The following is a 27,359-nucleotide window of genomic DNA, read 5'->3' as shown; positions in this document are numbered from 1 at the left end:
TTGGTACAAACATGTCACTTTTAATACTTTTGGAATACAAGAGAGAAAGCAATACCTAGAAACAATCTAGGATCAGGGATCCATCTTGCACCTGCTTTCCAGAGCTGTAGACCATCCCAGCATCCTTCAGAGGCAGTTGGGTACTTCATGGGAACCAGTGCTGCTCCCCGGCACACACTCCATGGCTTTCTGCTTCATTAACCCCTTCTTTGCTCCCTGGTGGATCTTTGCATCCAGCTTCCCTGTAAAGAGGGGATTAAAGAAAAAAGAAAAACACAACAAACCCTCATCACTCTTTATTTTTAAAAGCTATTTGCAATGCAAATGAGCTGGAGGCAGCGAGGTCTCCTAGTTAGTGTGTTCCTGTCACATCCAATTATGCTGCTTGAGGAGCCAGGCGTTTCCAGCCGCCGCGGCCTCGCTCCGCAGGCGCGACACCGGGGAGCCAGGGGCAAGCGTGTCCGACGCGGCCAAGAGACGCCGGAGAGGGGGAAATTCAGCGAGGAGAAGAGTAAATTAACATCCACCACTCGCCTGCCACTACCAGGGGGAAACTGATCCCTGTGCCTGCCCACAGGACGTGCATTGATACGCTCGGAGGAGATGCGGGACTGTCTAGCACCACACCAGGGACGTGCTTCGCCAAGGTGCGGAGAAAGGCAGGACTGGGGACAACCACCCTCAGCTTGGGATGATGGTGCAATGGGCACCCACTGTGATGGGGACACCTGCTCCACGTTGTCACATGCCAGGTTGGTGGTCTCCAAGGCCATCTGCTACTGTTGCCACCAGGGAAAACCTCAGACAGCAGCTCCAGTGGGACCTAGAGAAAACACTGCCTCTCCTTGTCCTTCACATCTTGGAAGATGTTCTGGGAGATCCTCTATTCCCTTGGCCACCCCAGAGAAGACTTTCCCCCTTGTGATGAGGAAGAAGACCCCTCCTTGCGATTGCTGTTTCCAGTGGCATACATCGGTACCCAAGCAGGCTGAGCCAGCCCATCCAGAAGCAGTGCATCAGACCACCCTGGCCCCACACCAGAGGTGGTTTTGGCAGGAGAAAGGCAGCAAGTTCGCATTCTCTCCATGCTCTGGTTCCCCAACACCACCTACTGTCATCAGGGCTGTTATATTTCATGTGTCTGCCTGCTTCTCCTGGACCCCCAAAACATTGGAAGGCTCCTCTGCTCTTCCAGCTGGCAAACACCACACAGAAGAAAAGAAGAACCTTTAAGAAAAGGCTAAAAATAAGGCAAAGCCCCAGGGTCCCTTGTTCTTTCTGCTCAATGATTCAAGGCCTCTCATCTCACACCACGTCCTCTGTTCCTCTGCACTCTTTCAGCCACTGGCTGTTGGAGGGAGGTTTCTAAGTGATGCTTCAGGGTAGCTTTGCCTGGATTCAAGGAAATCTCCGATGAGAAAGGCCAATGAGCTTTGTCCTCATGCACTAAAACTACACAGGGATGTATTTGGGGAGAGCTGTGCTTCCAGATGCAACACTGTGCCCACGCCTTCCACAAAAACAATGACCGTGGCAGCAAAAATTGAGCTATGTTGGGTTTTTTTCCCACCCCTAGGCTGCTAGAAACAAGTAATTTGCAACAGAGAAGCATCCGGATGTCACCGTGGCGAGGTCCATGCTGTTATCTGGCAAGGAAAACTGCTCTGGCTTGGCATCCCAACAGGACAAACTGGCATTTTGTCATGGTTTGAGCCAGGTTTCAAGGAGACCAGGGCAGCCAGCAAGCCCAGGTGGGGATGTGAGCTGGCACCTTCCCTCTGCTCTGCTTCCAGCTGGGAGAATTAAGCTTCTGACTGCCTGGGATGCAATGCCAGCTTCTATTAAAACAGCGCCTTGCGCTGATGAAAGGTCAAAGGCTTCCCTGCTCCTTCCCTAGGCTGTCATAAATATCACCCAGACGGACCACGTCCCTTCCGGGAGGTGCCCATGCAGCTCCACAGCCCCCCTGCACTGCCTCTGTGACAGCTCCTGTTGGGATGGAGGGCAGGGAAGGCAGGGCCAGCAGTGGGAGTGGGAGCACAGGCAGCCGCCAGCACAGCCGGCTTCCTTCCAGGCTGTTAGACTGATCCTTCTCCAAGCAGGAAAGTGTCACAACACAAAGGAGATGATGTGACAGATGGGGAGGGGACTGGCAGCACCTGCACCCGGCGAGGCAGACGCGCAGGAGCCGCAAAGCAGCTTCACCCTCTCCCACCCATGGCCAGACAGAGGCAGAGGTGGGAGTGAAGGAGCACGAGAGCCTGGCAAGAGCAAAGGAGAGGTTAAAACAAGAGGAAAAAAGATGCAGTGGCTGCACCAGCATGCAAGGGCCACAAGGCTGTTTCCCCACAGCCAAGATTTGCATCCTAAATAACTCCTGCCTGCTCACTGGCACTCGGAATAACCCATGTAGGGGGAGGATGACAAGCGAGATTCAAGTGCTTGCAGGTCTCCAAGCAATGGTCTCCATTGGCTGAATGCACCTCCAAGCTGCTGCTCAAAAAAGCAAGGAAGAAACCGATGGTTATGCAGGACATCCCAACACCCAGCTGTGGGAGAAAGGTGCTTCCCTGAGCAGGGAGGGAAAAAAACCCTCAAAAGCCAACAAAAATAACCCTCTGCTGTGCTTCAAAAAGCCCTTATTAACCAGCCCTGAGAAATCCCAACACTCCTGAGCCCCCAGGATCTATGTGGAAAAGAGGGAGATCACCCAGTTGTCAGCTCTGCTGAATAAACAGCCAAGACTCTTCCTGCTTCTGCTGCTTTTAGCCCATCAAATTAATTTTTCACATCCCCTGCAAGCACGTGCGGTGCCTTCCCCGGGCTGTGTGGAGGGGAGGCTGCTAATAAGGACGGAGCTGACTGCGGGCTCCCCAGCTGCCACATCCCTCCTCCATCCTTTTTATAGCAGCGGGCAGGAATAACTGGCAGCCTGCGGAGGGGCTGGTGGCTCGTAAAGGGGACTAACGACGCTGGCAAGCGGAGCGCGGACAGATGCTGCGGCGCTTCCCCGCGCACTCTGCCAGGACATCCCATCCCACCGGCCTGCAGATGGGGAACATCCATCTGGCCCCGCAGCTCTTGCTGTTGAAGCCCTCACTGTCCTCAGGGGTGAGAGTGTGATTTGGAACTACGGGACACGGAGGTTGCCTGGATCTGCCTGGGCATTGCTGCACCGACTCCTATCCTGACCAGGCTAACACCGGCAGCAGATCAGCCACCGACGCGATTGCTCTTTGACTCCCTGAGTGTTTGCAGAGGCAGGAAGAAGCACGTATTTGGAAGGAAGCAACATCTGGGGAAAGGGGAACTGAAGACAAAAAAAAATATTACAGATGTATTCAAGCCATTAAACAAACACCTCCAGATCAAAGAGCAGACGGCAGAGGTTGGGAACTCATCTGGCAACGGCAAGCTGGGGTGGCGAGGGGAGCTGGCTCCAATGGCTAGGGGGGCATCTGGGGAAACTTTACTACTTACAGATTTTGTGTTTTCCTTTGATGGGAAACTTCAGAACCATCTCCTGGGGATTAGTGCAGATAAAGACAAATGGAGACCCGGACTCCTGGCTCAGGTGTGGATACTGTGAAACACAGAGAGACACAGAGAGCAGAGTCAGGACGGCTGCATTGGTGCAGAAAGAGCTCAGCGGGCAAGAACAGAGGGTCTTAGCCAAGACACGGGTTATATAAAGGCAGTAGCAGCTCAGACCAAACCACTTCAAGAACTTTTAATGAAAAAAAAACCCAAACAATTCCAGGTTTGGGTCATATTCTGCAAGCCCCTTGCTCAGGCTCTTCCCACTGCACCCCTGCTGGAGGAGCTCGCTGCCTCTTTTGATCCACTCACCCTGGGTGTTCCCAAACCCATTTCAGCCTCCTTGAGCACTGACCCTGTGGTTTCACACTTGATTTAGGCTGATCAGAACCCTGGGATCCTGAGAGGGAGGTGGTTGGGGCCCTACCACCACCAGCCCACCTGTTCACTGGGACAAGCAAGGGACAGATTTTCACCTTATGTATCCCCAGATTCAGATGACTGGGAATGTGAGTATTCCCACTAATCCCTAACTGGTCATGGACAGCACACCAGCACCTCAACCAAAACAATGTGCCAAACCCAGCCTGAAATGACCACCAGAAGGGTGGGCACCACCAGCTGTCCCAGCTACAGATATATCCCCAAATGTTCCCTATGAAGCTCAATCCCAAACACAAGTATTTGAGATCTGGAGAGTGTGCACTGTCTTGCTGTGGGACACACATTCCTTGATATTCACTTGCATATAAAGGGTGAGCAACACACCTGCTACATACCAAGGTGATGGCTCAGAGAGGCTAGCTCAGGGCTGGCACCCATTCATGGAGTCAGTGGAGGGATTTTACCACACTGAAGACAGAGGGGAATTTTATACAAAAATAATAAACAGATTATAGAGTCATAGAAGTATTTAGGTTGAAAAAGACCTCAAAAATTGTTTCTGTCATTAACCATGTGGGGAAAAGGAGAAAAAACCCACTCCATGCAGGAAGCACACCAAGATCTTGGCTGACTGCAGCTCAGCCTCCCTGGCATTCAGAGGTGAAATGCAAAACAGTCATAAAAAATGTATATCTCAGCTCTCACCTCAGATTGTCCCTGAGCTGCAGAGCTGGTGCTGACAGGCATTGAGGCCAGTGCATGCCACGAGGATGCTCCAGCCCAGGAAACCCTGCTCAAACAGACTGCGGAAGTGGTTTTCCTTTCATGGGAAAACTGCCTTCTTTTTCTTCCTGCTCCCCTGCCTTCCTCGAGCAGATCCATCAAGGCTGCTGGAGGGGACAGGATGCCAGACCAGATGGAGCTGCGTGTCCTGGCAAATCCCCCATTTGTTACTAACAAATGACTCCTAGGCCGAGTGTTTGAAAAGCTCTCACCGACCTGCCAAAATGAGTTTGGATTTGCCCTGGAACAGCTGGGCACGGCGAGGGAAGCAGGGAGCGACCCGTTCTCCCCACACTGCAGCAGGGTTTGGCAGCATTGCCAGCAATTCAGGGAGATTTACAGAAGCCCAACGCTGGGATTGGATCAACCAGGGGAAGCGTTTCCAAGCCCTCTCACTTTACAACAGCATGTAAGAGCTGTGCACTGAGTAAGAGAGAGGTACAAGCAGTCAGCTGCTCCATGCAGCTCCGTGCCGGGGAGGAGGAGCTGCACTGATCCGCATCATGCGCCGATGCCCCGCTGCACCCACTCAGGCTTGGACAGGTTTCTTCCTCTCTGTTCCTTTTTGGCTGAGTCACCTTACTTGACTTGCTTCCACTGCTCTGTGCCCATGCCAAGGATTTTCATTTCCCATCTGCAGGGAAGGATCTTGGAAGGTTAGGAAGAGCCAATGCGAATATCCTCGGCCAACGCCTGGAGAGTGTGAAATGCTGGCACTGCTCTGTCGCTCTTGGCATCACTGGTGGCACCTCCGTGGCTGGAGGACCTGAGGACAAGCCAAAGGACCAAAGTCCTCCAAGGCTGGAGGACCAAAGGCTACCCACACCTGGCCACAGAGGTGATACTTTCCTGCTCCACTACACCTGGTTCAGCCCACAGCTTCTTCAGCCAGGTGAGGTGTTTTGCAGAGGTCCTGCTGCTGGAATACAGCTGCTGCTTCCCAAATCCCCTCAGCCACCATCTCCCAGGTAGACCTGGACACCACCATGCCTCCCTTCACACCTTTTACGGCCCCATCCTGGGAACATCTCCCAGACAGGCATCAGCAGTGAAAGCAACAGCCAGTTGGTTTCTCCACTGACAGCATTCATTCAAAACCAGGATCAAGCCTTCAGCTCCAACAGTTCCCCCCTCAATCTGACCTCAAGGAGAAGGTCGATGCCACAACTGTGACTTGAATTCCTGTTTCCACACCACAGCCTTTCATCTTTGCTTCCAGGGTGCATTTTCTGTGTGTGAGCCAAATCCCTTTGTGTCCTTCATTTTCAAAAGCTTTGGTCCCTCCTCTGGCATCTCACTCCCAGGAGATAGGGAAGAAGTCCTTCATCTGCTACATTTAAGGCTTCCTATTGTACCTACCCCAGAAACCTCTTACCTCATCCTGGTGAACAAAAATCCAGAATATTCCTGTGGGCTGGAGTCCAGAAAGAGCCATAACCCTTTCCTCTGCCTAGAGTCAGGATGCTCCCAGGTGAGGAAGATGAGTCTGAGCTCCCACAAAATGTTAAGCCAAGCCCAAGAGTCCAGCTCCCTTCTGCCTCCAGTCCCTTCCATGAGTGCATTCCATTCATTCATCCCACAGAAATTTAGGAAGCTTCACCTTCAGTGAAGACACTGCCACCAAGACACCAAACAGGTCTGCCTCCATTACATTCTCCAAAGCTATCCAAATTTAAGTACTTAAACCTAATTTCTCACTGCTTCTGCTGTGAAAGGTCAGTCAAGTCACTCTACTGTCTGCAATGCAGGAAATTCAGGAGATGGAGAAAAAAATTATTCCCAACTACTCCACTCCACAGGCAACCCATCATCACTTCAGTAAACCTGAGCTTGGAATAAAAGCCCAAAACCCAAAGGTGGTGTGGCAGAGGGAGAAGACAAAGCATATCTTGTCAAATTGTTCAGGTTGGACAGGGCTTGGAGCAACCTGGTCTAGTGGAAGGCATGTTTCACCCCACGGCAGGGGATGAAATGATATGAACTTTAAGGTCGTTCCCAACTCCAACCAGTCTGGGATTCTGTGATCCCCAGTAAAGATAATCTCCAACAGCAGTTTTTCAAATAAAAGGTCAATTCAGGGGGAAACCATTGGTCTCTCTTCCAGAGACCAATAATCAAACTCAACCAGGAGTCTGATAGGGGATGTCCCTTCTTAAATTTAACAGCACTCACCTTTCTTATATTGGGGGTGTTAATAAGATAGGTGCTGGTACTCCAGGCTTTACATTGCCTCTACCTGGAAGGAACTTGGCATTTAGAAGGTGGCTAAAACAAACACAGTCCAGAGGCCAGACTGTCCCACAAGAAGGAGCAAACCTACCCACCTACAATCCTGCAGATGACCAGGAAAGCTCGAAAGAGAGGGGTTATGCAATGCAACAACGGTGTGAAAAATATGATTCAGCCTCCTTTCAGACCTTCTGCCACCTTGCAGTTGGCTAGCAACAAGGCAAGTGGGAGGCCAGTGGGCTCCGTGGGCTGCAAACAGCTGATGTGGCTCACCAAGAGCTGCTCCTCCCACTGCTTCACACCAACACCCCACAGACACGCTCTACACACGGCCTCCACACAACCACTGCCCCCCCGGCTCGTCCCACCTCTCCAGCTGGGCTTCAGTTAGCTGCTAACAGGTCTGGGAGATCCCAGCTGTGAGGAGATTAGGTGGGAGGGAAGAGAAAAGCAGATCTCAAGGCAGCTTAACATTCGCAGGAAGAGCTTGAGGTTAAATGAAGCTGGAAAAGGGAGCTGAGCACTGGGCTCCTCCAAAAACCGGCCACCAGACTCACCCTCACGCCAGAGCCAGCACTTTGAACATGTATTAAGTGGCTATCAGATGTCCCCAACAGCCCCCCAGCTCAAGCTGCAAGCAGGGATAATTGCTAATGAATGTTCCCTACACTTTGTTTTCACCATCCCTCGTCTCCCATCACCAGCTTGTCACCACCAGGAATAGCAGCAGGGCTGCCAGCCTCCCGCTCCACAGCCCACAGCAAAAGAGCAAAGGAGGGGACGAGCCAGCTCGAAGCCAGCAGAGACACAAACCCACCTTCTCTGACATCTGAGAAAAAAAAAATTCCTGCTATATTTTCCCCCACACCAATCTGTTACATTTTTTTCTTCCTGATTTAGGTAAAGCCTGCAGCAGGATGCTGGAGCCAGGCAGGCTCACCCAGCATCCCTGGTACCAACGCAGCATTTGGGACCCTTTGCTCATTCTGATTCCATCTCCACAGGAGAAAAAAACACGGAGAAGGGCCATCAAAAACCCCTCTATTGCTGCACCCCTCCCCAATAAGCTGCACTGGCTTGAACCCAACTGCTGTGACCCGAAGGCAAGGGAATGGAAAGAGCAGAAGGAAAATGTCCTGGGGGGAAGCCAAACCATCACTAACAAGATGAGCTCTGCTCCGGTGCATCCGAGGCAGGAACAAAGGCACCGCGTGCATGGAGCAGCAGCTCTGCACAGCACAAAGCCCGAGTGCTCCCGGCAGCTCCTTTAGCAACCCTCCAGGAGCATTCCTGCTATCTCATTAAGGCCCCAGGACACAAAGGGGTGGGAATAGTCCCCGTTTCACACACGCCAGCCTATGGAGCCCTGCAACGCAGCCTGATCTCTCCTCTGCTTTCCTTGCCATGGAGCACACATCCCGGTTAGCCGGAGCACGGTGGAGAATTGCACTCTGGAACCTGTGGTCCTTCCCCTGGTCACTGCCACTCTCTCCATCTTACAGCTGCTGGGGGGCACCAGCAGCAAGGAGGTGCTTGAGATGCTATGCAAGGTTCATGATGGAAAGGGGTGAATCATTTTCCTGGCATGGCTCCTCAGTGAACAACAGGGAAAACACGGCTCGCTCTGCCAGGCAGCGCTGGGCCAGGACACCCGCTCCAGCCTTCATTTCCCTGCTGCTCTCCAAGAGCTTTGGAATAAAAGAGGCAGCACTGGAAAGCAACACTGTCTGGAAAGAATAAAAGCAAGCAGACCCCATGTGTTGGCAAGAGAGTTCACCAGAAAATGCATTCAAAGGGGAAAAAATCATCCTGGTGGAGGCAGCATCTCCTCTTGAAAGAGCGGAGCTGCTGGATCTAGCAGTGGCCATAAATCAGCTCCCCCCAGCAGGCAGAAACACACACTGGGCTCTTCCTGGGTTTTGGAGACACCCCTTGGCCATGTGCCAAAAGAGGAGTGGGATATAAGGGATCCCCTGGGGGCCCAACTTCCTTCACCCTGTTTTCTTGGTGATTTGTGGGAGAGGCAGATCCGCTCTTCTTTCATGCCTCATAAGCTTCATCGCTGTCAGAGACACGTAACAGGTAATTAACTACTAACCAGACATTTTCTCCTCCTCTCTTGAGGGAAATTGCTCACCATCCAGCTAGAAAATGTTCCTTCAGTGGTTTGCAAGAGGGGAAAGAAAATGGGCAGCTTTTTGGGAGTAATGGGGGGGCTGCACCCAAATAAGGGCACTTGCAGCAATGCCTGCACCATGAAGACAGGAATTCAGGAGAAATGAAGCCATCAAATATCAGAGATAATGCTTAATTGGATGTGGGTGCCACTGTGCCCAAGCCACATTCTGCCTGTCACTTTTCCAAGGAGAGTGGTTTAGGAGCATCAGCTCCCTGTCTGTTGTTCCGACAGCAGTGGTCTCCAACATCTCCTTACAAGGACATTCCCTTTGGGAAAATATCCAGCCAATTTTACCAGCACAACTTACGCCCTGAGTGCTCCAGGCCACATTCACATAAAGGTGACACCCAATTGCAAACAGCAGATCCAGGTTTACCACTGCTGTGTCACCTCCTGATTCAGCCTTCCAGTCCCGAAAAGCGCTTGCAGAGCACCAAGTGCTTCACTCTGAGTTTTGATCACTCTCATGACAGTCTTGCATCACACTTTCAACTCTAAGCACCTTCTCAAGCACCATCTTTTAAGGCCAACCAGCCTTTTGCCCATAATAAATATAACATTTTCCTAAACAGAAACCCTAAAGCAGATCCAAGTCTCTAGAAATGCCAAATTTTCTAGCTTGAGGCAGAAACATCCAGAACATCCACCCAAAGAACACTACAAGCTGTCCTTGGCCATGGAAGAGCTCAGAGATGCAGCAGAGCTGCTCCACAGAGTCTGCGTTAGCAAAGGGATACACGTTGATGTTCAATTCAAATCAACAGAACACGAAAAGAAGGAAAAAAGTAGGATCACAAAGAAATCCAAACAAAAGCCATCAAGCCAAACTTTTGTTTGAAAGCCTGTCAGGTCTAGACTGCAACGTGTGAGGAAGGAACAGCTCGAAACCACAGCTGCTAATGGTTATGGATTTGGCAATCAAAATGTCTTTGTTAAAAAAAAAAAAAGAAAAAAAAAGTTAACTGCCTGACTATTGAGGCTACAAACCGCAGCCTTGATGCATTGTTGCAGTCAACATCCTCCCTGCTGTTCCTGAGCGCTTACAGCTGCTGCTGGCAGCTCATGTGCTGGCACACGCTCCCTGCACCAGGATGCACAAGGAATTTTGTGAGCCTGCCTTCCTTTCCCCTTCTTCCCACCACAATGCCTGGCAGCTCTCGGCTGCTCTGCCCCTCGCAAGCCTGGCTGGTATGGAACCAGATCCAGGCCCAGCAGGCTGGGATCACGGCGGGTTCCTTCCCTGGCCGGGCGGATCCATCCAGTGGGTGTTCTCCGCCTCCGGCCCAGAGCCCGGCTCTCACCGAGGTGTTTCTACACTACAGGCTGTACTTTGATTTGAATGGCAGGGGAAGCAATTAAAGCATGGTAAGCAATAACAGGACTTTGAAATGTAGATTTAAAATTCAAACTTATGCTGGTGCACTCCAAGCAGTCAGCCAGGGCTCCAGTCTGGGGGAGGCCCAGAGGACCCAGCAGTGCCAGCAACAGCCGCTGCCTACCCCAGCTCTCCCTGAACCGGCGCCGCAGGACCTACAGCCACCAACTCCCTCCTGAGGCTCACGCCCCAGCCCAGGACAACACCCACCCACAGCAAACCCTGGAAAGGCTGGAGATGTTTATAGAGTGCCTGACAACCAGTTCAGGAGAAACTGGGCGGACTTGGAATAATATTTGGGAAGGCACTAGGCTGAAAGGGCTGTTTTCATCCCCCTGTGCCAAGGGACGGCAGGGGCAGGGCTAAGCTCAGCTCCAACGTGGCCCCATCACCCCCACCATTGGACAGACCCGGCAAGGAGAGGGGAAAAGCAATGGGGAGGAGGGGATGAGGGGAACCAGGGTACCTCATGGAGCTGCACCTGGCTAGATACAGCCAGACTTCAAGCAGCTTCACAAAATCCTTTCATACTCAGAGCTGGGAAGCACAAGGGTAGAACACACAAGCAAGCCGGAAAACCCAAACGCTGGGAGCACAGCCCTGCACAGCTGTGTCCCTGCCCTGGTTCACTTGGGCAGCTGCCTCTCCCCATGCTGCCCCTTGCTGCTGCTCCCCAAGGAGGTGTGATGCTGACACCTGCTCCCAGGATTGATTCAGCCTCTCAAATGGGATGGGATCTCTCTCAGGACCAGGAAACGCATTGGAGCGACCGGTCTGTTCAGGGTTAGGAAATCAATGACACACCAACAAAAGCTTAAGCAAGCAGAGTCCTTGGGCACTCCACATGTACTGTGGGGGTTGTATTTTGCAATTGACACATCATTTGGGGGCACCATGGAAAGGGTGGTCACGGCTCAGCCTGGATGGGAAGGCAGTGGGGCACCTGACCTGGGGCTCCAGGTCAGTTTTATCTAACCCTCAGTTTCAGGATTAAATAAAACCCAAACACTGAGAAGGCAGCAAGTATCAGTGACCCTATCTGAGAGAGGGAAGAGGCCCTGCCAGCTCATGAGTAGTTTGCTGAAATGGTAGCAGAGGCAAAGTCCACAGTCATCATTAATTAAGTCATATGCTTCAGCCTTGGCTTCACTTTCTCCCTTGGGTCTAGGAAACCAGAGGAGAGGGCAAGCAGGCCTCTATCATTCGATTTCTTTGGCATGCTAATGCATTCCTAAATTAATCATCATCAAGTGACAATCTCTCCTTCATCTTAACAGCCTGAGCAGTGGCCTGAGCAAACCTGCTGGCTTATGCAAGGCAGCTGGAGCCTCAGAACAGCCTCTGATGAAAACCAAAGCACTTCCCATATGGAAAAACTCCCCCATCTCTTACCGTCTCTAATCCAAACCAGCTGCATTCCTGCTCTGCTCCCAGAACCACAAATCAGGGGATTTTGTGGGGTGAGAACCTGAATTAAAGAGATGCATCACCCTGTGAGCCAGCCTAATGCCTGACACCACTGGATCTGGCATCTGGCTACACAGAAAAGACAAATTCAGCTCAGGAGAATGCCGGGCCCTGTAAAGTTCAAAGGCCTTTCATGGGTTGCAATTATTAACAGCCACCTAGACTGCTCCAGAAGGAAGGATATCTGACCTAGCTAAAAATCCTGCACTGAGAGAGGTGCCTCAGGAATGAGAAGGCAAATATCCCAGTGGTGGAGGCAAGGAAGGCGCCAGGACAGCCACAGCATCACACAAACAGGCATTTGTCTCACTCAGAGCCTGCACTAGGAAACCTTTCCCTCAGGGACCAGGTCCTCATAAAAAGTCTCTATGCATTTATACTGTTCTTAGAAGTATACATCAATGTCTATGTTTGTGTTTCTCCCTCCCATTAACTCCTAAGGAAAATATTCCCAGAGGGCTATTGTTCCTTTATTTGGAGATAATCTAAACAGGCACCTTCTGGAGTCTAAATATAGAAAGTCTCTACCCTTCTTCACTCCTATTTGAGAATCTAAACCAAGTTCTGTACACTGGGCACCTGAGTTTCATTTTTCTGTTGTTGCTCTTTTCACCAGGGAGGGAAGAGGAGGCCAAGAGTTTAAAACCAAATTTCCTGAGTGGGAAAGCTGGAACCTATTTAAATGATAGCTGCAATCTTGTGGCACAAAAATAGCTTCTACATGTTCCCCTGTGCAGATTTAGGACACTAAGTGATCACCTAGAAATGAAAAATAAACACTTAACTCCCATCAAACATAATTAGCCAATAGTTCAGCCTAGGATAATAGCTCCATCCAGGTATCAGCGTGTGTCTGCACTCAAAATAAGCCAAACACACCTATCAACCACCAAAACAGCAGCAGGAAACACTCTTTTTCCAGTTCAATAGTCTCTCAGATCAAAGTCATTAGCAAAATGAACACGGACTTCTGAGCACATGGAAATGGCATCAATGTAAACACTTCCCTGCTGGCTTTTGTCCTGTGCCAAGCCCTGCCTGCCCCATCCCACAGATCCCAAGTGGGAGCTGCTGAAGTCACTGACACCTCGCGCAGGAAAACAAGGGCAGCTCCTTGCTCTGCTCAAGGTGTCAGTGACGTCAGCCCCGGAGCAAGGAAAAGCCGTAGTGAACGCTTGGATCTCCAAGGGGGAAAAAAGTTTCCAGGTCACCTCTAGCTGAAAAGTGTAACAAAGGAATCATTCTGGTCTCGAGCAGGGATTTTTGGGTCGCTGCCAGGAAGAGAAGGAAATGAGCCCAGAATGTACTCTGAGGAGGGGCGAGATGTGCAAAGCTCAACTGGAAATCCTGAGATTTCAGAGGGATCTCCAGGCACCAGGCAATCAGGGCTGAGTTCAGGAAGCAGCTCCTGCTGCAGTTCCCTGCAAACAGAGCCAGTGACACTGGACACCTGGGCTGGACCCTCCTACCTGAACACAACTTCTGCTGCCAGAGCAGCTTCAAGTCAAAGATCACAGCTCTGAGCGGTAAGATGTGGTGTAAATAACCTCTGACTAGAAAAATTGCTTTATTTTCTACGTGGGAAAGAGACCCAGAGGAGCAGATTTAACTAGTTCACACAATAGACAGCATAATTGGGATTAGGGTACCTGATGTGCCACTGATCCTAAACCCAAGGACATCTCTACTCTTCCTCTGCCAGCTCCAGCACTCCAGATCCTGTTCCATTATCACTTCCCACACATCCACAGGATCGGCAAACCATCTCAACAACGTCAGCCAGGCCTCAAATGCTGCAGGTAGGGCAGAGGAAGGTAGGACCGCCCCCTCTCAGTGGTGATGAAAGGCCAGGCTTACATGTGCAGTAAAAATGTAGATAAGTAACCCCTCCCTGGTCATAATGCAAGAGCTCTGGCAGGAATGGGTCTGACTCTGCTGGGGCAGCGTCGCTTAATTTTGGTTTTTTGAGCACAAGTGTAAAAAAAAACAAAATTTAAATGAGGATAATGATAGAAAAATACCAGCGGGGTGCCACAACATCTTCATTAGCAACCCGAGAGAGGATGCAAACAGCAGGGAAATTAAATCTGCAGACAGTGCTAAACAGGGAGTGGGTGACAGCAATGAAAGGACTGAAAGGTAATGGGAGAGTCACAGTGGGGACAGACCACAAAACCATGGAATCACAGACTAGATTAAGTTGGAAAGGACCTTAAAACTCATCTCATTCCACTCCCTGCTATGGGTAGGGACAACCTGCACTATCCCAGATTGCTCCAAGCCCTGTCCAACCTGGCCTGGAACGCTTCCAGGCATCCAGGGGCAGCCACAGCTTCTCTGGGAAACCTGTGCCAGGGCCTTAACACTCTCACAGGGAAGAATTCCTTCCCAATATTCCCATCTAACTCAGCCCTCTGGCTGTGGGAAGCCATTTCCCCATGTCCTGGCACCCCTTGTGCCAAGTCCCCCTCCAGCTCTCCTGGAGCCCCTTTAGGCACTGGAGGGGACTCTAAGGCCTCTTTGGAGCCTTCTTGTCTCCAGGCTGAACACCCCCAGGATGAAGAAAAACAGACCTAACACCAGAAAGAGTCACCCTTGCCTATGGGAACAAATAGTCACCAGAGTCAAACCAAGCTTCTGTGGCTGCCAAAAAACACTGGATCACCATCAAAACACCATGAGCAAGCCAGGAACTATTTCATCCTCAGGAGGTTGGTATAACCTGCAAGCACAGCTCGCCCTGCACTTGTGAAGTGATTTCTTCTGGAACATGCAGGAGCCTCAAACGGGAGGTGGTGAGGAGGAGAGGTGTGAGTCAAAGCACAGCGCCTGGAAAAGCTCCACCACGAGAGCTCAACCCCCGAGAGGTCTCTGCTCTGCATCACCTCCCCTCGCCTGCTCACACATTCCTTGAAAATACCCAATGTTTCTGCACGCCCTAACTGGTGAAAAAGCATCATGTTCCTTGCCTTTCCCCCTGAGCTGCAAGGAATCTTTGCACACAGGGAAATGGCTGGATCACGGTGCTGACACTGCTGATGAACCTGGGCTGAAACACCCACGTGAGCAACAGGAATTTCTTACTCCCGGCCGGACCCAACTCGGATTTCTGAGCTGGTGCTGCACATTTTGTCATCTTGCTGACATCTGCAATTAAATTCAGCTCAGCTTCCTTCAGATGCACTTGCTGTTCCTGAGAGCCCAAAAAACCAGACATTTCCTCAGAAAGCAACAGCAGAAAGGCTCACATCTCTGGATTTTAGCTCACAAGTGAGGGAAATTACTGCTGCTTAGAGGAATCCTGGGAAAAACAGACAAAATCATCATAAAAAGACAGGAAATTAGGAATGGTAAGTAGTTTGCAATACGGGAGCAGCAAAAAGCCAGAGAAATGCAACCCGGGAAATGCCACAGCTTTGAGGAGAAAGGGAAATCTGTCATTAACAGGTTGGATAATGGTGCTCCTGAATACACTGCTCTGCCTCCAGTGCCTCTGTGGCCAAGCAGTGCCCACAAACTGGGAGGGATTTCCACAGAATGTGGGTAGTTGTGAAAGTCCTCCACGGGAAGATTAAAGCTAGTTACCTACAGCACAATTCCCAGATCAGAGATGCTGCCACAGCCATTCTACCAATGCCTGAAGAACACATCTACAAAGGAAGAGCAGGGATTGTGACAAACAGAAAAGTACCTGTAAGAGACCAAGATCTATTTTTCCACCACTGTTACAGACAGCAGGAGATGGACAGGCATCTCCACTGAAGCCCAAACTGCAAATTAGTGGGTGCTACAAAAGAAAATCCCTACACAGGCCTCAGTGCCCTTTCCTCTCTCTCTCTCTTCAAAGGCTTGTTCCCATACAAAGCTAAATACTCCTCTAGGGTTCATGGTATTCCAGTCCCAAAGCTCCCTCTGCTGCTCATACTCTAACTTCTCTGCCTTCCTCTCGTAATTAAGAGACACAACCTCACCAGAAATACACTCCCTGTCTTTCCAGGCATCTCTCCCAGGTAAAAATTTCACAAGGTTTTGGAAAGACAGAGGAGCACTTCCTGAAAAACAGCCCCAACTCCTGCTGCCTCTCCAGCTCTTCACAGCAAGATCATCCTGGTGGACCCCTTCCCAAGGAACCCATCTATTCCATCTCACAAGATGGTCATGGTCCACTACCAAGCCCTACATGGTTTGGTGATTCCCACCAGACCAAACCTGATGTGCACAAGGGGCAGTGGAGTGAATAGGGATGAAATGGGATCAGGAACAGCCATGTTGTGGTTGGTGCTAAGTGCAGGTTTTGTAAGCCCATGAAGCACACCCCAAGGAAAGCTCCTGCTCCAGATTTTGGGCGTGGAATCAGTCACAGCATCAGACTCAGGTCTCAGAAGGTCTCTAGTCCAACCTCCCAACCAAAGCAGGGCCAATGCTGAATTCAGGTGAGGCTGCCCACAGCTTCATCCTCTTGGGTCTTGAAAAACTTCCCAGATGAAGAATGTTCAGCTCCTTGGGCAATGCCTGCCCCACTGCTGGGCCATCCTTACAGTAATTTGTTTCCTTAAGCCACACTGAACTCCTTCCAATTCATGATCCTCCTGCCGTGTATGTCAGCACAGAGCCCGGCTCTGTCTCCCAATAATCTCCTTGCAGGAAGTGGAAGATGTCTCTGTCTCCTGCCTCTCCTCACAGGGCTCCACTTTTGTGCTCTCCATGGGATTTGCTCCAGTTTATCAACAATTTTATTGTGACCCAAGTATTTCAGATGTAGTTTAACCAATGCAAAGAGGAATAATACTTCTGCTGGTTATGACTCCTCTGGGATTCATGCCTACTCCAGGACAGGAGGTTAATAGATACTTTCCACTCTATCTAATGGATACAAGAAGGTTATCAGATTAGTCAAGTATGAGTTTATCCTTAGGTAAATCCACATTGGCTATTCCTAATGATCTCTTCCTCCATGTGCCCAAAACTGGCTTCCAAGTGCAATCTCCCTATGAGGTTCCAGAGACCAGGGTGAAGCTGACTGGCCTGAAGTGTCCAGATCATCCTTCCTTCCCTTCCCAACCACAACAGGGTGCAACAGTTACAAAGAGTCCTCCCCTGGTTTCCATAGTCATCCCAAGCTAGGAGCAGCCTCACGAGGCCACCTGCCAATGCTCCCAGCACATCCAGACACACATCACCATCACCCATGAACTTTTATGGGTTGAGATTTCTCAAAAGACTCCTGATTCCAGCCTTGCTTCATTACAGGTAGTCCTGTGGCTGTCCTGTCTATGCTCTCTGGTGGGAAAGAGCTCACCTCCTTCCATGTCTCTGTCTCCAGGTCACTCAGTGCCCCAAACAGGGCACAACACTCACCAGCTAGGCCGGTGTGACACCACCAGAGAGGCCACTGTGACCTCCAGCTCCTGTAAGAAGCACCAGGCAGATCCAGCAGCTACAGAACACGATCCCTCCACATAAGCCAAGCCCTCTCTCTTACAGCAGGGCAGTCACTGCCCCCACAGGGCAGGGACAGGGTCCCACAGCACAGCACCACCACTTCAGCAGAGCTGTCCATGTTTCCATGTTGTCCTGAGTTGCCAGGCCCCCTCGTGTCCTCTGCCACATAAATCCCTGCAATAACTTGTTTCTTCTCAACACAATCTAAAATTTCCATTCGATGTCTTCTCCAGAGGCATGTTCCACTACTTTAAAAACACACTGGTTAATGCAAGCATGGAAAGGTTCATTTCTGTACTCACCTGCTCCTGAAATTGCTCTTGTGATAAACAATCAGTCACGTCCACACAGCCCAGGAGGCATCCTGAGGGATAATCACTTGGAAATTCCACATCTGCAGCAAAAGAAACATCTCTTCAGGGAGCTCATATTCCCACACACAGCTGGGGTCTTCCAATCCCCAAGTGCCTTTCCCTCTCCTCTACTTTTTTTGAGGCACAAAAACACAAACAGCAATTTTAACAATTTTTTTTCTGCCTTTTCCAGGTCAGGATCTTCCCCATGAAGGACTAGGGCTGGGAAATTTAATTTTATACATAGCTTTCCCTGCTCAGCAGAGAGGGATTTCTGATATTGCTCATTAAGTGGCTCAATGTACCAAATCATTCCAAGAGCCAAGGAGAGGAGTTTACCTTTCTGGAGCAGGATTCTGTAAGTGGCCTCCAGTTCAGAGATTTCCTGAGGGGAAGGTCTTTTAGCAGTAGCTGCAATCCATAACCTCCCTCGATGAGATGTGTACCAGGTCCTGCCCTCCACCCTAAAGAACAGAGGAAAATGTAGGACTAAAACTTCAGCAGAAATCACCCACATGGACAGATTTTTCATTCAAACGTAGTCAATTCCTGCTGCTAAGCTTTGCCCTGATTATCCCAACTCAAGCAATGTGTCAGGACCACAAAGAAAGGCTGAGATAGGCAAAAAACATCACAAATAAAAGCAGAGCACGTCCTCAGAGTTTTAGGAGACATCAACCCCCAGCAGGGCCAGCAGAACACATATGCAGGACAATCTCCTTGCAGAAGTCCCTTACAAGCTCCCAAAGTCACACATAACAATCAAGAGAGCAATAAGGGACTAGGTCTCTGCATGGAACAGTTTTCTGGAGATCCTGGGATTCTGTACTTGTACCAGAGTGGCTGGAGTATCCCCAGAACACCTGGGGATGAAGAATCCAGGCACATTAATATTTACAGCATCTTTAGCTCGGGAAGTGAAAAAGCTTCAGTCTCCAAAATGAGAAATGTGGTGAAGGGAAAAAAAGGCTGAAGAAGACTCTATTCATTATTAACAGTAGCAGCTTATTTTAGTAATCCAATTCTCAGCCTAGGGGGAGAAGGTAGTGGCAAGGGTTGGGTTTCTTTTAAACAAAGCCTGGTGCCACTTTATGCTGAACAAAAACACAGAAGAACATATTTCAAGTGATCACCTTATTTGCTTTTCAGATTCCACACGGGAACACCCCAACTATAGCACTGAAACCCCAGCCTCTCCCTACATTCACCCACTGTGAAGAAACTTGTCTCTTACAGGTTAGGTACTATCCCCAAAAAAAAAAGATTCTCCAGCTCCTCAACCCATCAACCCACTGGAATAGGAAGCACAGCTTCCACACCTGGAGCTATCACAGCCATCACTCACTGTACAGAGCCAGTGAGCTCACAGAGATCTGTTGCTCTGATCTTTTTCAGCCTTCTGATGTTTGCATTTTTGTAGTGGAGTTTCTCACAGATTTTCATGTAAACAAAGTGATTGATTATCATTTCTCTCTTGAGGAAGGACAATTGATGGACTTCTAGTTTGACCAGTGTGGTTGGAGAGGTGGGAACCTCATCCTCCAATCGTGGTCATTGTCCAAAATCCATTTAAACAGAAAAACAAACTTCCCTCTTTTTGCCCTGACAATGTGTGTGTCGTTCATTTTGTGTCCTATAATGACAGAGATTCTCTGAGAAAACACAACTCCCCACCTCCCCTGTGGAACAGGAGCTGCCTGGGATACCTTCACCTTTTGAGTCCTCTCACGAGCAAGGAAGCCCAGGGCTGGTGCAGGCTGAGGCACCAACCATCATCCGAGATCTCCTGCAGCTCCCGGTCCTGAATCCGCAGCCTGCTCCGCTCCGAGCCAGACTCACTTCCAGCCTCCATGGAATGAACAGTTTTCCTTTGTGGGAGCAAACCAGTTTGGTCCACCCACTTGAGAGTGTTCAAAAGAAACAGGGAAAAGGTTAACACCTCTCCAGGGGTAATGTGTATCAAGTGCAAATCCTGTATGAAGTTTTCCTTCATTATTCTTATACCCTTTGGAAAATGGGAATCTGGCAGAAAAGACTTCATAAAATGGAGCTGAAAGGGTGACATGACCTTAGGCTGACTCTCACAAACTCTTCTGCAATCCTGAAAAGGAGGCAGGATGCTAAAACTCCAGTAAACCAACCCACCAGGAGCAGGGCATTGTCAAACCTTCTCTATCCCAAAGTGAGATGGCCAGTGAGGAACACAAGAGAGGAAAGAGGGGCTGAGAAACAAGGGGAAATAGGGGGAATGGCTTCCCACTGGCAGAGGGCAGGGCTAGGTTGGATATCAGGGAGAAATTCTTTACTGTGAGAGTTGTGAGATGCTGAAACAGGTTTTCTAGAGAAGTCACCCTGTCTCTGAAAGGGTTCTTGGCCAGATTGGACAGAGCAACCTGGTCTAGTGAAAGGTGTCCCTGCCCATGGCAAGGGATGGAATGAGATGTTTTTTAAAGTCCCTTTCAACTCAAACCACACTGTGATCTTTGAGGTTCTAGAGATGTGCTGGAATTGACAATTCTAAAGCTCAACTCTCCCAAAATTAGTCACTACTCTGGAATAAACCACTGAAGCCCCACTGACCAAAGGAGCAGGCTGGAGGAGACGGGGATTCACCAAAACCCCAGAGTTTGGTGTCATCTCTGCCCCAGGACTCCTGGCTGGCTCGCTCAGTGCACCACAGCTCAAGGCCTCAATGGTCTCATCCAGTCTGCAAGCACAAATGGGAGGGATGAACATTCCCTGCTTCCCCTGGGAACATCTCCCTTCTCCCCACATACTCTGACTCAAAGCATTTTTTGCCCCATTTCCCCCAGCTAAATTACTTCTTCACTCGGTCTGATTTCCAATAGGAGCAGTCACTGCTCTCTAGTGCAGAAACTCAGCTCCGAGTGGATTTGAGCTGAATTGGTTCTGTTGAGACAAGCCTTCTGCAACACCTCTTTCCCAGGCAGCTTTAACAGGCATGTCAGACCACTCTCCATAAGGATTTGCACCTCCTTGCTCTGGGGCATGCTGCCAGCCCTCACTCACTTGCTATGGTACTCAGCCATGCTGTTGTCCTCCTCCAAGATCTGCCTGCCAGCAAAGTCGATGGTGATTTTCTTGGCAAGGCGAGAGGCGTGGCGCAGCTCCCGCAGCTCCTGCTCCCTCTTCTGGAGAGCCTCCCTTTCCTGCTTGGACAGCCACTGGTTGGAGTCCGTGGCAAAGTAATCTGACTCGTCATCGATGACCTGGGTGCGACGCACGCTGGGAAAGCAACGCCCACAGGAGAGGATGAGCACAGTGGGACCAGGGCTGAGCCTCAAACCCACCCCCAACCTGCTCCTTTGCCATCTCTCTGAAGAGCTGGGCTGTCAGGGACAAAAAACATGGACTACCAAATGGGATCCATTCCAGAGACTCACTCTTGTCCCACCAAATGCCATAGTTAAGGTGTCTGTGGCTACAGTCTGGGTTTTAGAAGGAATTCTCAATGTTTCTGCTAAAGGCACCTCACTTGCCAGGTCATTTATGTTATTCATGACAGTCTCCCACCTAGTATCTTACCTTGTCCTGTCAAATTCCAACAGCTTGTCTTTGTGCTTCACAGCCATCTCCAGACCTGATTTGAACTTCGCTTCCTGGTGAGGCAGCAAACCTCTGCTGATGGAATCCAAACTCCCTGAACTTTCAGCACCTGAGACATGAAACAAACCACAGCTCAGCAGTCAGTGTGTTAAAGTCATTTGGGTGGGCCAGGCTGCAGAAATGCCCCCTAAACTAAATGCCATGCCAGGAGCTGAAAGTACAGCTTTGCAGTAAGATCAGCATCTTTCCAGGGAGGTTAAAGCCACAATTATCCCTCAAGCCCATTTCACAGACTCCTTCCTCCAAAGAGGAGGAATCACTTAAATATCACAGTGATAAAGTCTGGGTAGAATTTAGGGAGAAGCTCTTGGTCTTTGGTTCTCCTTTACACTTCCCTAACAATTTGGGCAGTCAAAATTCCTCCCATCACCAAATATGGGCCTCAGGCCACAGAATCATGGAATGGTTTGGGTTGAGAAGGACCTCAAAGCTCATCTCATTCCACTCCCTGCCATGGTGGAACACCAAGGACACCCTCCACTACTCCAGGGTGCTCCAACCCCCATGCAACCTGGTCTGGAACATTTCCAGGAATAGGACAGCCACAGCTTCTCTGGGAAGTCTGTGCCAGAGCCTCATCCACCCTCACAGAGAAGGATTTCCTCCCAATATCCAATCTAAATCTCTTGTCTTTTGGTTTAAAACCATTCCTTCCTGCCCTATCACTATCTGCCCACTTAAGCAGCCCCTCTCCCTCCTTTTCATAAGCCCCTCTAGGCACCAGGAGGGGCTCTAAGGTCTGGAGGTTTTTCTTCTTCAGCAACAACCCCAGCTTTTTTAGGAGTCCCCTCCTAAAAGCCAAACCCTTCCCACACATTGTTACCCCCACAAAGAGCCTCTTGCCCAGGACAGATTCCAGGGAGACACAGAGCCTTCTGCTGCTGTTTGTGCCTCCTACAAACAATATCCTGACACACCACACCAGATTCCCCAAAGCAGCTGTTTCCAGAGATGGAGAAATCTATCCCCAGCAAATGGTCTTCCTTCTCACCCCTCCTGGCAAGGGACCCAAATGCAACCAACCAACCAACAGGGAACAAGAAAAAAAAAACCACAAAAGGTTTAACCCAAGCCATGATGGAACAAACTAATGTATTTCACCACACTGGGAAATGCCTTCATTTCAGGGAAACAACTGCCTGTATTTCCCTTTGGCTGCTGATCCACAACCCAAGACAAACAGCAAACCACATTCCAGCTTTCACCTACATGGATAAAAAACCAAGAGCTGGCAGGGGCAGGAGGGAAAAGAGAGAAAACAGGTAAGAAAAGGGATCCTGAAGTACTCCAGCATCTGTATTGGAATGATAGAACAGACCAGCTGGTGCTCTCAAGGACTTCCACCCTCCTGCTATCTCCACAGCTCTAAGGAGAAGCTCAGATCTGGAGTAAATATTTTCCCAGTTCTTCAGCAAAGTGTATTTTCCAACCAAGAACACCATGACCTTGGCTGTAGTTCAGCTAAACTCAGACAAACATCCCCACAATACACAGGTCTTCTCTGGGACACTGGGTAGTATTTCCTCTTGCTTTCCTTGGCTCTGTTCCTATTTTTAGCTCCCAAGGTAAGTGTGAGACAAGAAGAGCCATTAGAAAATATTAACCACCACCTCTCTAAGCCCAGCAAATCCGACAGCAGCACTTCATCCTCCACAGCACACATTCCACAGGAGACTTATCCTAATTTTCAAGGACTGCCACAATGATCCAGTCCATGTGATTGATTCTGGAATGCTGAATGAGCAGCCCTGGGGTCTCAGGGAAAGGACACACCACTCACCACTGTCACCTCTGCTGAAGCCCAAGAATGCTGCCTAGGGCTGAAATGAAGATCCAAGGAACCAGCTTCCAATCCATCCCTTTAATACCACAGACAAAGGCCAAGTGGCTCAGTGAAGTCTGAAGGAAATAATGCACTCAAACCATTTCGAATCATTCTGTTCCAGGTATGGAGTAGCTACTGACCTGCCATGAGCTTCTTCAGCAGCTTCTGGCTCTTGTTGGAGTCCCGCTGAAGGATGTCCTGCTCTTCTTTAGTGCACACCTGAGGAAAAGAAAGAAAGAAGGAAATGAAAGTTTCGGAAGGACATCACATGGGAAGGATGTCACAGCTTGACCAGTTTCAGAACCCAGGACAACAGTTCAGGCTGTTTAAAGTGGCAGTGACAATCCACACCTCCTTCTCTGCCCCCCTGACATGGGGAGAACCCTGGAAGTTTGTTCTTTACTAAATGAGAAATGCAGAGTTTGGTCTCTCCCTGCTCTGTGGGTGGACATGGTGCTGACTGAGATCAAAGAACAAGAGATGAGCTCAGAACCATCCCAGGCAGAACTACAACCCTTAACTCAATTTTTTTCTCTCTTTCTTGGCCACTGGGAGTTAAACTGATCTTTCAAAATAGCAACAAATCTGCTTCAAAACATTTTGCTCTACCCAACTAATACTTTCCTCTTGCACAAAGAAGAATTTTCTCTGCCATCAATAACTTGTTCCATTTCTCCAAAAGGTGCCCTTTGAACTGAATCTGGGTGTTAACATGTATCCCAAAAGAATCCATATTGTGCAAGATTTGAAGGAAAAGCAAGACACTGCTCCTGACAAGGTGACCAGGGCTGTGCTTGGGATGGGGCTGAAGCCTTGCAGGAGACTGTCAGAAACCAGACAAGCTCCAAAGCCATGTCAATTATGGGGGGAACCTCCTAACAGGTTCTTTCCTTCCCTGCTTTAGAAAAGGGCTAATTCAGCCAACTCCTGCAGGCCCAAGAGGGGCAGTAAGCCCCTGGTCACTCACCAGGGCCCCACAGAAGAGGCAGGGCCCAGAGCCCTCCTGTTCACAGACGATGCGCCCACACTCCAGGCAGTTGTTGATGAGCTTGTGTTTCTGGCCCAGGCACTCGCAGGCGTGGCGGCCCGGGATGAGCACGGCCAGCCTGTCCTGCCCCTCCCTGGTGTACAGGCTGACGTACTTGGGCTTCTTCTTGGAGGAAATGCTACTGCTGCTGACTGTGCTGCTGCTCTCCTGGGCCTGGGGAGGAGAAAACAAACAAACAAACAAACAAACAAACAGACTGTGCTCTCAGTGCAGCACTGGCAGCAGAGAGCGAGCGCTGACCCCTGGGCAGGCCAGGAGGCTCAGACAAGTGTTACTCTGCCTCACTGGAATGAAACTTGGACCAGGCCCCAGACTGAGAGGAAAGACAAGCTCAGGCCTGCCAGAAAAGCTCCAAGGAATCCAAAGCAAGGACACCAGGATGCACTCGAAGTTTGCCACCCGTGCCAGCTGGAGCTGCTGGGATTTGGGCAGTGAGGGCTGCTTTCTGTGCTCTGCACAGCCTCACGCCTCTTTAACAGCTCCAAACTGCAGCTCAGCTACTCCCAAGTTCATTCCCAAGGATTATTCAGACTCTGTGTCTGTAGCTGTGCCCCCTGTGTGTGCCTGTCCCCAGACACAGCTGGTGGTGGCAGCAAGGCCATCCACAGCCCTGTCACCTCCCAGCAGCTTCCCCAAGCCCCACCTGGCACAGGCACCTCAGAGGAGGTTTTCCCCACAGGAGGGTTCAAATGCTGAGCTGTAAAATAAATTCTGCTCCTGCTTCTATGATCTGGCCTCAGTGATTTCATGATTCACCTCTGAGTTTCAATCTGGTTTAGTGACAAGCAGATGCAGCATTTCCAGTCCCCTCAGTAAAGTCCAACTGGTTTTAGTGCCACTGCCAGATTCAAACACTGCCACCATGAAAAAAAAACCCAAAACAAGATAAAGTGACTTTGGCAGATTTTTCTCACTTGTTTTTTTAAATTTTAATTAAGTTAGAAGGTAACTACAAGGAAATGGAACATCACTGTCTACCTTTAGCCCACCAATTCAAAAATGTTGTGTTTTATCCTATAAACACTTTTACAAATACTTTCAGACTTTGCAGTCTCCCTGCTCCAAAAAGCTCCATCTAAAAACCTGAATTAAGCTCCACTCCTTACTCAGGAATAGCAGCATTTCTTGGATTTTAATGTTTCTATGCTCTTATTCCAGTCTCTTTCGGAAGTATTTCAGTTGCTAATTAAAGCTTTAATCAGTGTGACTGAGACAGTTTAAATACAGCAGGAAAGGATGTTCTAACCACTTGGTGGTTTAACTTCCCCACCCTCATATCTGATTTAAAGAAATCTCTTTTATTTCTAATTACAGCCTCGACTTCCTTCACCTGCTCTCTCCTCTCAGGCTTTCTGGGGGAGAAAAATCAATGCTGGCATATTTGCTACCTGATGATTATTGTACTCCCAGCTATAGACACAAACAAACACAACCTTTCTCCCCAGCCTGGATATTATAGAAACATAGAAATAGTTAGGTTGGAAAAGCTCTCCAAGATCACAGAGACCCACCATTAACTCTCCCTCCTTTCCTTTGTCTCCCCTTCACTCCTTTTGCCTCTTCCTCCTTCCCCTCTCCTCTTCTCCCTCCCCAAGTGCCTCATCCACGTTTTTTGAATCCCTCCAGGGATGGTGACTCCACCACTGTCCTAAACAGTCCATTCCAGTATCTGACCACTGTTTCCATGATTTTTTTCCCTTACAATCCAACCTAAACCTCCCCTGGCAGAGCTTGAGGCCATTTCCTCTCATCCTGCCCTTTGTTTCCAGGCAGCAGATGCCAACCCCGACCCAGCTCCACCTCCTGTCAGGGAGTTGTGCAGAGCCAGAAGGTCCCCCCTGAGATTCCCTTTCTCCAGGCTGAGTCCTCTCAGCCTCTCCTGGTGCTCCAGCCCCTTCCCCAGCTCTGTTCCCTTCTCTGGACATGTTCCAGCATCTCCCTGTCTTTCTTGTGAGGGCCCCAAAGCTGCCCCCAGGACCTGAGGTGTGCCCACCTGGGCACCCTAGTGTGACAATATCCCAGACACTCATTCCCACTTCCCAATCACACCTTCACCAGTGTCTGACCCCCAGGCTTTCCAGTGACCTCCAGCCCCCCTGGCAGGTCCCCCATACTCACCTTGGCCAGGTCCAGAGGGGTTTTCACCTCCTCCCCGTGGGCACTGGGCTCAGCAAATGCCAATGTCTCCTGCTTGTTCCGCCCCTTGCGCTTCCCCTTCTTCCCCTGGTCCCCGGCCCGCAGCACCTCCAGAACCTCTGCAATGGGAGTGAACACAGGGAGAGCCTGGGGAAGTGCCAGCAGGACAAAGATTTCCCTGGATTCTGCTTCATGGCTGCAAACGGGCTTTAAACTGTCCCAACAATGAGGAATGAGACCAGTATCCACATATGGATTGGTGGTGTAGAATTGTTTGTAACCACAATAACCGGGTTTATTTGAGGGTTTTCAGCTCTGCTTTGCTGTTTTCACTCACCGTCCTTTTTCCGATATGCCGGGAGCGGCTCGGAGGGCGCCTGGGCAGATTTCCTCCACCTGGTCAGCAGCTCCTCCACGAACCAGCCCTTCTTCCCGTCCGTGCCCTGAACCAGGTCAACGACGTACTCCCGGATCTCATCCTCGTTGGTGATTGACAATATGTACCTGCGAGGAGTCGGGGTGGATAAGAATTGGTGAGGGGCGGATGTCCCGAGGTCTGACCCAGCGGTCTCATGGCACAGGTGTGTCATTTACCTTTCCTTCTCGGATCGGCTTTCTGTGGAGACCGTGGTAAGACCATGGCAGGAGGGGGAACGATATGACCTTTAAGATCCCTCCCCAATACGAGCAATCCGTGATTCTGTGACCCCACATCCCACCCCGCCACTTCTCCCCAAATCTCCACCCGAGTGACAACCCTGGGCACAGATTCCCGACAGCTGCTCTAACACGCCCTGTTTCCTCCGTGCTGGACCGAGGAGCCCCTGTCAGAGGGCAGGAGGGCCCCGCCCGGCCCCGACCCCGCTCACCTCACCACCTCCTCGCCCACGTCCAGCCCGAAGTCCCCGCGCAGGTGTTGGACACACCAGGCCAGGAGCGAGCTGGGCGCCGCCATCTTCCGCGGGGGACGGGAA

At 50.2% G+C, this 27,359-nt stretch overlaps 1 protein-coding gene across 1 annotated transcript; it reads right to left on the bottom strand.

The window, feature by feature from the left end:
• On the bottom strand, positions 1–27,359 carry TRIP4 (thyroid hormone receptor interactor 4). Its single transcript, XM_083871024.1, has 13 exons — positions 27,255–27,359; positions 26,723–26,889; positions 26,368–26,504; positions 24,169–24,402; positions 23,342–23,420; positions 21,296–21,425; positions 20,780–20,995; positions 20,330–20,456; positions 19,462–19,649; positions 18,089–18,213; positions 17,699–17,790; positions 3,481–3,583; positions 1–242 (listed from the first exon to the last, which is right to left on the bottom strand). Exons 1-13 carry the CDS (start codon positions 27,338–27,340, stop codon positions 127–129), a joined length of 1,800 nt encoding a protein of 599 aa, XP_083727150.1. The 5' UTR covers positions 27,341–27,359; the 3' UTR covers positions 1–126.

This window comes from Zosterops lateralis, assembly GCF_965231275.1.
Source record: "Zosterops lateralis genome assembly, chromosome: 13".
In the NCBI taxonomy this organism is placed as follows: Eukaryota; Metazoa; Chordata; class Aves; order Passeriformes; family Zosteropidae; genus Zosterops; species Zosterops lateralis.
Note: the sequence above shows the minus strand (reverse complement) of the source record. Positions and strands in the feature narration are given on the sequence as shown.